General features: G+C 36.4%; 1 protein-coding gene across 1 annotated transcript; it reads left to right on the top strand.

Moving 5' to 3' along the window:
- Positions 1-234: 234 nt before the first annotated feature.
- LOC112057950 (gustatory receptor for sugar taste 64e-like) lies at positions 235-10,476 on the top strand. The gene is made up of 11 exons (XM_024098569.2): positions 235-283; positions 867-1,023; positions 2,330-2,454; positions 3,241-3,420; positions 3,945-4,093; positions 5,035-5,157; positions 6,694-6,848; positions 6,930-6,974; positions 7,800-7,962; positions 9,360-9,449; positions 10,346-10,476. Exons 1-11 carry the CDS (start codon positions 235-237, stop codon positions 10,433-10,435), a joined length of 1,326 nt encoding a protein of 441 aa, XP_023954337.2. The 3' UTR covers positions 10,436-10,476.
- Positions 10,477-10,789: the final 313 nt, after the last annotated feature.

Here is a 10,789-nt window from a genome sequence, read left to right as displayed (position 1 = left end):
CTATAACAGGCTCTGTTTCAATGTCAAAACATGATCGCTTGACGATAAGGTTGTCAATTTTAAATTAGGTACTCGATTGCGGTGTCAACAACAAGTTTTTGTTTGTAATTTGCGATAATGGCTTTACAGAAAGACATCAACTATGATCGACAAATAACCGCCCTTCATTTATTGATTCAAATCCGAAAGGCAATCCTGTGTATACGAGTTAACAAGTATCAAATGTTATTGAAAATGGATTACCCTTTTATCCACAAAGTAGAGACACGGAAAAAAGTCATTCGTAAGTAGTTTAATTTTATTTTCTTCTTTATTTACCTAATAGAAACGGGTATCCAAAGCTGCTTCAATAAGATCTTACCAAATTTGGCTAGGCACGGAGAACAACACGAGCGGAGAAGGGGAGAGTTAATCGAATATCAAGAAATTCCTTAACCCTACAAGATTACAAGTCTCTGCTCGGAGCTTTTCCCTCTGCCACGCGATGGACCCGGCACGTTGACTCCATAGATTGCTAAGATATTCGTCTTTATACTACGGTTACAAAATTCTGTAATGACATTATTATAACTCAGCAGTCATCATCACCATCATTGACCATTGACAGCCAATAGACGTCCACTGCCAATGGATGTAGACCTCTTGCATGGAGTTCCAAACACTGTCATACCACAGTCTCAAGCCGCCAACATCCAGCGACTCCCCCCAAACCACTTTATGACCTCGGCCAACCTAGAGAGGGGGGGGGGGGGGTCGAAACTGTGATTTCTGGTACGGCGTCTATCTGCTGAGCTACATCAGTGACTTTGGTTTCTTCTGCGGATCTCCTCATATCAAAACTTACCTTCAAGTTGCTTTATTTTTAGTTCCAGTTAAGCAGAAAACAAATGGCTACACAGCAGACCACTACGAAGGTCGCCGAACGACGTTCCATTCAATGATCAAACTCACAGTGATCATAGGACAGCTGTTCGCTCTCAACCCAGTGCAGGGAGCTTGGGAGACTGACAGCTCCAAACTAAGGTCAGTTTACCTCCAAGAACATGGCTTGGAGGTAAACATTAATTGACGACCTCTGGTGCAATAAGCTAGTTGACATTTCTTTTTATAAGTGGTCCGTGGCGCAGTGGTGTGCGCGGTGGATTTACAAGACGGAGGTTCTGGGTTCGATCCCCAGCTAGACCGATTGAGGTTTTCTTAATTGGTCCAAGTCTGGCTGGTGGGAGGCTTTGGCCGTGGCTAGTTACCACCCTACCAACAAAGACGTACCGCCGAGCGATTTAGTGTGGATTTTCATCCTCCTCCTAACAAGTTAGCCCGCTTCCATTTTAGATTGCATCATCACTTACCATCAGGTGAGGCTAACTTGTAATGAATAAAAAATAAAAAAAATTCTACAAGATTGAAAAAAAATCATATTTATTTTAAAACGTGATAAGGTACATAAAAATTTTAGTTTTTAAATATATTTTTATCAATATGAGTCAAAACGTCTGTCGGTCATGATGGTCTGTATTTCAACTGTTTCATGACATCACTATAACAAATCCCTTACAAACGGAGGGAAACCGCGCGGCGTCAGCTAGTGTCTTATAAAATGAGCAATGAAAACATTTATTTAGCTACTAGCGGAAGCCCGCAACTCTGTTTGAAAGAAATTATATTCTTCACAAATCCCGTGGTTGCCATGGAATTTACTGAAATAACGATTTGTATTATGAACGGTTATTATTAATAACGGTTTAGAGTATAAGCTATCTTTATTTCAAATTTCAGCCAAATCTTTATATTTATCGATTTTCATGTATAGATATACTCAGAGACACCAATATCCACCCACTTTAATATGACGCGAGTATATTAAAATGGCCGAGAGACGTGATAACCCAGTGGATATGACCTCTGCCTCCGATTCCGGAGGGTGTGGGTTCGAATCCGGTCCGGGGCATGCACCTCCAACTTTTCAGTTGTGTGCATTTTAAATATCACGTGTCTCAAACGGTGAAGAGAAACATCGTGAGGAAACCTGCATACCAGAGAATTTTCTTAATTCTATGCATGTGGGAAGTCTGCCAATTCGCATTGGGCCAGCGTGGTGGACTATTGGCCTGACCCCTCTCATTCTGAGAGGAGACTTGAGCTCAGCAGTGAGCCAAATATGGGTTGATAATGATGATATTGATAATATTAAAGTGGGTGTATAATTGTGCCTCTGAGTATATTTTTCACCCGTCCTCTTTTTTGGGGGAACGGGGAACGGGGATCGAAAGAAACGGTGATGAGTCCGGCACCTTGCCCATTTATCTATTGCTTAATTATTTATTTGCAGGTTTAATTATTTCACCGGACGCTGCGCTTACACGATTCTAACTATTTTGTGTCAAGTGATTTTTCTAAATGTGTTATTTTTAACAAGATATTTTACGATCTCTACGGCTTCAGTGACTTCGAACAGTAAGATTATTACATTTCAATACATAATTAGACGTAAATATTTTAATGTTAGTCCTTGACTACAATCTCACCTGACAGTAAGTGATGGTGCCATCTAAGATGGAAGCGGGTTAACTTGTTAGGACGAGGATGAAAATCCACACCCCTTTCGGTTTCTAACTACCACAGAGGCCGTCAAAATTATCTGAAGTGCATAGGGAAACGAAAACCTCACCTCATTAAGCGCACATACTCGGTTACATAGGTGCGCTGTAGCATGGTGTGGGTGACAGTTGCATCATGATGTTCATAATACGTACTATTATCGTGAATAGGGCCAAACTTTCAAGAGTGAAACGAACCTGCACCATGCTACAGTATAATTTGCACAGCACTTACATGCACCAGATATAGTAGGTATTTAAAAGAAGAAAGCCGATCAGATTTTCCCTAGTTTGAATACTAATATTATAAAGCTGAAGAGTCTGTTTGTTTGTTTGTTTGATTGAACGCGCTAGTCTCAGGAACTACTGGTCCGATTTGAAAAATTCTTTCAGTGTTAGATAGCCCATTTAGCGAGGAAGGCTATAAGCTATATATTATCCCCGTATTTCTACGGGAACGGGAACCATGCAGGTCAAACCACGCGGTGTCAGCTAGTTTTGAAAATAAAATGTTAAATGAGTAAAAATATGTTTTAATTATTATAATGATTTTTAATTTCCAGATTAGAGATTTCTAAAACTTAGGTTTGAAATATTGTATAGTGGTTATGGCTTACTAAAACTTCTTTTATTCTTTTTTCAGCCACTGTAGTATTCTTTGCCACCAATACCACCATAACAATCCTATTTCTGCGCATAGCCACAAAATGGCCAAAACTTTGCCACTATATTGCACGCATCGAGACGATAGATCCTCTTTACGACAAAACTCTAGTGAGGAGATGCAATATATCATGCATTTTGATACTTCTATTTGCTTTTTGTAAGTTTTATATTGTTAATTAATAAACACCTTTAATTTTCCGCGCCAAAATATGAAATCTTACTTTTAGTCTTCCTACCTACAAGGAGATACTTGGCTATCACAGACTCTTGGTCATCATGAATATATTAAGGTGCAAATCAATAATAATTGTTTAATAAAGTACTAAAGCATTGGTAATAATTAAAAAAGGATTAATAAATAATTGAGAAAAAAAAATGTTAACTTACCTGTGCTTATAATGTAAAACATTTAATTTTTGACGTGACAACGTCTTATAATTCGATGGAGCCGGATAAACACTCGCAAAAAGATGACGTCATGCGTCGTTCCCTCGTTCTAGGGTTGCCAATTTTTTTACAAGAAATAAAGTATATTTTAGTCTATGAATATTATTAAACATTATTATAGAAAAACGAACATTTTCTTTTGAAAAATGCAACCATTCCATCAGTATTTTCATATGACGTTGTCACGTACAACTATTGTCAGTAAACCGAATTTACAGACAACCGATTTTTTAGTGGAACACATCTTAGCACAAATGGGTGGTGTAGTTTTGGTAGCAAACTGCAAGCCGGAGACATCTTTTTACAAGGGATTCATAACTCACAACTTTCCGTGGATTGATGTAGTTATTCCCTACAACCCACTTCTCGGAATTCTTACACAGGTATTCATTATTCATTTTCATTATAAGCCTTTTTAGCTGCGGAAACGTCCATGGATCAGCGGCAAAGAGTTCATGCAAGCCGATTCCCACTGGGTTACCTATAAAAATCCATGCATTGTTGTACACTATCTTGATAATTATTTCCTTTTCTTTGGGTCGGCTTAACTTCATCTAAATTTCATCCTTCGCCTCTGCTATGGATACTTTCTCGCCATGGGGAGGCAAGCAGCCTATGTGGGACCCTACCGACCGTTGCCTGGTATTGGTAACACTGCTAACTTCCCATCTCTAATTTGTTATACTGCCAATTTCTTGTTAGAAAGAAAAGCTCAAAACGTCATAGCCTATTCCAAGCACAGATTAAAGAATAATAGACAGACAAAGCGCAGGGAACACGACGATGTCGTAGCCGTTACAAATACAAGACTCAAAAACGAATACATTCTCAAGTCAGTACGACACGAAGTTCGCATCAGTAATTTTCAATTTTATTTAAGAAAAATGGCGTCTTATGTTTTAAATATTTTAAAAACTGTTTACAAAAACTAACGAAATATGATGGAGTATTTTTATTGGTATTCATTGTTTATTACATTAATTTACGTAAATGTTTTAGTGTTAAATTTTAAAAAACAAATTACGAAAAATGTTTGTATATCTATAAGCGGATGTCAAGGGAACGCGTGACGTTTGTTTTTTTTTACGGGTTTCACCGGCTTTACCATGCTGCTTGTAAAGACTCATTTTGGACATTCTTTATTCTTTATTCTTGTCCCAGGACTGAAACCCACAACCTCGTGATGTGAAGGGTTTAGGGTAGCGAAGAAGTGCACTTAAGTCGAAGCGAAGATTTATTTTGTTTCAATAGCGTTTTTCTTTTTGAGACTATCCCTCTACGACTCCAGATAAATACTCGTATAATCTGTTCTCTATGCTTTCAGTGCTTGAATTTTCAGTGTACTTTTAATTGGAATTTTGCTGACGTATTTGTTATTTGTATAAGTTTCTACCTCACCTCCAGACTTGAACAAGTAAATAAAAAAATTGCAGCGATTAAAGGAAAGGTAAGAATTAACTAATAGATGTTTTTTGTTATATAACATTTACTTGTTTAGTATGTAACATTTTACTGACGAAAACGTGTATACCGCCAACTAGTGCTAAATCAAAAAATACAAATAATTTAGGAAAAATAAAAATGGGGTATTACAATGAAAAAATAAATATTAAGAGTACCGAATTCTAAACTCGTATCTTTATTAATATAAAAGTTATCACGTTTTTCCAAACTTACAAATATTTAGAAGCCTCTATTGTCAAGTACTTTTTTATGAGTTATAGTCGACTATTGACCAAGTCACATTCTGAGAGGAGACTACACTGGCCCAATGCGAATTGGCAGACTTCACATACGTAGAGAAATAACACGTTCACAGTCCAGTGAGCCCAAAGTGGGCTCATGCCAGTTTTTCCTTCTAAATCCGTGAGCCCAATGTGGGTTCATAGTCACTTGTGAATATTCTTCTAATAATAATCTAGATAAGTAAGTTTGTAGGTTTGGGGACTGTGAACGTGTTAAGAAAATTCTCTGGCATGCAGGATTTCCCACGATGTTTTTCCTTCTCCGTTTAAGACACGGGATATATAATTTCTTAAAATGCACACAATTTCTCAAAACAGCTCCACTAGTTTTTTAGTTTTTCTGTTACATACAAATATACAAAATATCTTTCCTCTTTATAATATTAGTATAGAGATAGTAATAAATTTGATTTGTGACAGTATGAAAACGTAACAAACAATATACTACAAGGCCTTGAACAAAAATTACCTTTGAAACGAACCAACGTGAATAACGCTCTAAGCGTTAGTCCTTAGTCGTAATTCACCAATAGGGATGATGACAGTTTTTTAAATTGTATATAAATTAAGAGTATACTAATAGTAAAGCAATTTTGTAAAAGGAACAGGGTATCTGCGATCATTACTTTCGGAGCTACAGGGATTTAAAGAGTCAGATTTGCGGCGCTGCCGCGGATCCCTGAAAAACGCCCCATACAAAATGGCTCGAAATAATGACGTCATAGGCAATGTAATGATCGTTAGATTTGTATGCGCGTTCAAACAAAATTACTAATATCTTTGTTATTTGTGCGTTTATGCTTATAGTTTATATATTAAAAAATGTCACATTTAATGTAAGGAAGCTAAAACTGTATAAATTTTCATCTAATTACGATAAAATATTTTTAATAGGTTTTGAAATTTTATAATCTCATTTATTTGACAAATATCCAGACAATCTTTGCTTTTTATGTATAAATTAGTTAACATTGACCCTATTTACCCGAATGTATCATAAAAATCAATATATTCAAACCTAGTCATCATCCCCATTGTACCTGAGAAATTCCAATCACTCTCGTACTCACCTGTACCGCTCAGATGTGACGGCGTACTGCACAGAGTTATTTTCTGATATAGTAACAGCCTTCTAAGCGTTATTCATGTTGGTTCATTTCACATGTAATTTTTGTTCAACGGCTTGTAGTACAAGTACAGAAACAAACTTTTGTGTTTACCTTTTGTATGAATTTCAGTTGGTTCCATCATCACTTTGGAGAACGATTCGCGAAGACTACAACAGAGCTACCAGTTTGGTCAGACGTGTAAATGATGTGATCGGCAGTGTTATATTCATCTCATTCGCTAACAACCTTTTCTTCATTTGCTTACAACTCTTGCATACACTCGCGTAAGTAATTCAGATTACGTTAATCGCTTATACTATTTCATACTAAATAAATAATTAAGTATTGTATTCTTTGTCTTTTAGGGATGGGATAAAAGCGACCCCACCTTGTAGTGTACCAGACAAAAGGTAACTAATTCTGTACATGATTCTTTAAAAGTATAGTGGATGGCCGCGGCTCCGTTCACGTTAAATTTTGATTTTACATATCCCACGAGATGACGAGAACAGTAAAAAGTAAAGTAGTATTAAAAAGTAGCCTATGTTTTGCTCTAAGGTCCTATTTATCTATATGTCAAATTTTATCAAAATCGGTTCAGTGGTTTAGCCGTAAAGAGGCAACAGACAGAAAGTATAATTTGAATATAGATAAGATCTAATCTAATATCAAAAAAATGTGTTTAATTAAATACTTGTACCTATTACAATACAGAAATGGTTGAGAAATATTTTAAATACAATACTATTATTTAATTGTACCGATGTTGCTGTGGTTTGTTGACAAGACTAGATGTTTCGAACGAAAACACAGATTAAAGAATAATAGGCAGACAGAGTACACATAACACGGCAGTGGTGCATTCCAAATACAAATTCAAAAACGATTACATTCTCGAGTCAGCTGGACACGAAGCGCCGCATCAGTCATTTGCAATGTTATTCAAGAAAAATGGCGTCTTTGTTTTTAAATATTGTAAAAGTTGTACCCAAAGACAAAAGAAATAAATGCATAATATAATAGTTAAGATGATTCGAAAAAGCTTTATAATATTTTTTATTAAAAAATTATGAAAAAAAATTGTTAATAGCATCTTTACGCTGATGTCAAGGAGACGTGCGTGGGATGTTTGCATTGCTTAAGGGTTTCATCACCTTCACCGCGCGGCTTGTAAAGACTCATTCTGGATCATTCTCTATTCTGTAAACATCACAATAAACATTTTGACTTTACAGATTGTTCAAAGGCTACGAATATGCGGCATATTTTGCATACTCCTTAATATTCCTGGTTTTGAGGTCAATGACCGTCTCTTTAATCGCGTCCCGTATTCACACTGCGAGTCGGGAACCAGTCTACACTCTGTACGAAGTACCATCACCAGTATACTGTATCGAGGTAAGGGATATACCTATCTACTATTTACTTTATGTTAGTATTTTACATACATCAACCATCACGCCATTCTCATAGCAGTTTATTTTTTATTATTTACAAGTTAGCCCTTGACTACAATCTCACCTGATAGTAAGTGATGATGCAATCTAAGATGGAAGCGGGCTAACTTGTTAGGAGGAGGATGAAAATCCACAGCTCTTTTGGTTTTTACACGGCATCGTACCGGAACGCTAAATCGCTTGGCGGTACGTCTTTGCCGGTAGGGTGGTAACTAGCCACGGCCGAAGCCTCCCACCAGCCAACGTACTTTTACTTACAATGATTTTTGCATAGCTTATTTGCCATATTATGTTTAATTTGTGACCAATATTCCCATTCCCCTCCAACAAGTCGGGAAATACTATAATAGGAGTGGGTACAACAAAAGTCCAACTGGGCGCGGATCGAACCAGCACCCCTCGGTGATATGTCCGACTGCTCTTACCTTTGAGCTATTGAGGCTATAATCTTCCCTCCCTTCTTCCATTCTCATCAACCTCATACAAGTTCGTCGATTTAAGGTACTATTTAGGTCAATAGCCTTTAAGGAGAATGTCCTGAATTTGGCCTTGGCCTTTCCCTTTCAACATTACCATTGAGACTAGCCTTAAAAAACCTTTTGTTAGTCTCCTTTCATTCATCCTCTATACGTGTCTACGTAGTATAACTCAATAGTAATTTATATTATAGAAATCATATTTACGAGTACAGTAGATGCCTTGTACCCATGTTGATGTCGCCTTTCACGTTTTCAATTTATCTCCGAAAGAGGGTCAATCTCTAGAGTACAATATTTCTTGCTATATAATATTTTATATTCAATATTTGGTATACCAACTACATTTTTGGAAATATAAAAGTTACCTTAGTATTTCCTTAAAATTCTTGTTCATACTTATTTAAAACTAGCGGACGCCCGCGACTTCGTCCACGTGGAATTCAGTTTTTCACAAATCCCGCGGGAACCATGGATTTTTTTCCGGGATGAAAGTAGCGTATGTGTTAATTTAGGGTAAAATCTATTTCCATTCCAAATTTTAGCCAAATCGCTTCAGTAGCCGCAGCGTAAAAGAGGAACAAACATACTTACACACTTACACACAAACTATCAGCCTTTATAATATTAGTGTGATTACCTAAATTATTACGTGTAATTTTTGTTACATAAATGTAACATGAGAAAATGTATGTTCTTAATATACAAAAAAAAAGTTCTTTATTTGCCCCGACTATTTAAATCAAATAATAAATGATATTGTACAATTTCTACAAATATTTATACTTAAATAAGCTTCCTTCTTTATAACATATATAACTCTTAAAGTGTGGAATGTACCTAATCAACTTTGATTTTTCAGGTTCAAAGATTCATTGAGCAGATTCACGGAGAAACGGTAGCTCTGACCGGCTTACAGTTCTTTAAAGTGAAGCGCGGAATCGTTCTAGCAGTAAGAATAATCTTTTATATCTATTTAATCACCCGCCTAACATTTTATGATTGTTCTTAGTCTATAGTGAAACGCGCTTGTCTAGATGATGCCAATTCACTCTTGACTTAAAGATACCAAAATTTAGATTGTACGTAGTAGAGAAAACGAAAGCTGGAAGGACATTCCATTACATTGCAGTACGGATGAGGAATAAGGAACCAAATCTTAGAGTGCGTGTCCAATGGGAAACTGGAGAACAATTGATTTTGTACAGGATGTCCCGTAAATAGTACGACATACTTTACAGGGTGATAGCTGACAAGAAGGCCTACTAAAGTTTCATTAGCTAAAACACTTAATGGAGAATAATAACCATGTATAAAAGCAACGCATAAGTAATCTTTCAGCACATGGTGCGACTAAACTACGCTGAAGTTAGGGATTTTTGTAATTTGTACAAAATCAATATAACTTAAAACTGTATTTCGAGTACCTAAAACATATATCGTGGACATGACTAAATTTCACTTCTGATAACGAAGAAGCCGTAGCCTTCTAGTACCGGGTGCTCTCTCCGAGATCGTCAACTGACAGATGTCCACAGACAAATATCTGACCGTTAAACAACACGCACTTTGACGTTTCTAAAAGATATCGCTATCAAGTTCGTTACTCGTAATAATTTTAGATGGTGCTGTAATTATCTTATCTTGCGACATATATATTGCGTTATTTTAGTAGGCCTTGATGTCGTATGTCGTAATATTAACGGGACACCCTGTTTATCGTGTATTAGTAAAACATAATACGAGTTGAAACCTAAAGTCTCCATACTATTAAGTTGACGATCAGAATGATTTCATACGATAAAGCAAAAAAATGAGGGTATAATTAAGTTATTTTTTTTTTTTTAGATTGCAGGCACAATAGTGACGTACGAACTCGTTCTGATGCAATTCGCTGGCGTCACCCCGACCGCATCACCTCTAAGCGAGGACGCATGAATAACTTAATAATTAAAATAATATTTATCTACAGACATAATAATCAATGATATTAGAAGAAAAAAGAGAAGATAGGTTATACGCGTACTGCAAGAGGCACGTTAAAACTGTGCTAATTAGCAAACCTGAGCTCAGTTGTCGCATTGTCATCACGCTGTATACAACGCGGCTGAAATATTTTTTGTGAGCCAGTTAAAAACATCGAATGTGGTTTATGTAACCTATCTGCCTCGCTTTTTTTCTATTGCATATAAACGCAAAACATGCAATGTCCGATAGAGGATTTCAATGAAACCATTCGACTCATAAATGTTGAAATCGATTGAATAGAAGTCAAGCAGTTGTTGCGTATTT

This window comes from Bicyclus anynana, chromosome 4 (assembly GCF_947172395.1).
Source record: "Bicyclus anynana chromosome 4, ilBicAnyn1.1, whole genome shotgun sequence".
Classification (NCBI taxonomy): Eukaryota; Metazoa; Arthropoda; class Insecta; order Lepidoptera; family Nymphalidae; genus Bicyclus; species Bicyclus anynana.
This window is presented reverse-complemented; position numbering and strand designations above follow the sequence as displayed.

What these genes read in the sequence shown, in the direction of transcription:
- LOC112057950 (XM_024098569.2), top strand. Translation starts at nt 235, where the DNA reads ATGGATTACCCTTTTATCCACAAAGTAGAGACACGGAAAAAAGTCATT. An exon ending in GGCTTCAGTGACTTCGAACA is followed by an intron (nt 2,455 to 3,240) that starts GTAAGATTATTA and finishes TTCTTTTTTCAG; the next exon opens with CCACTGTAGTATTCTTTGCC. An exon ending in CACCAGTATACTGTATCGAG is followed by an intron (nt 7,963 to 9,359) that starts GTAAGGGATATA and finishes TTGATTTTTCAG; the next exon opens with GTTCAAAGATTCATTGAGCA.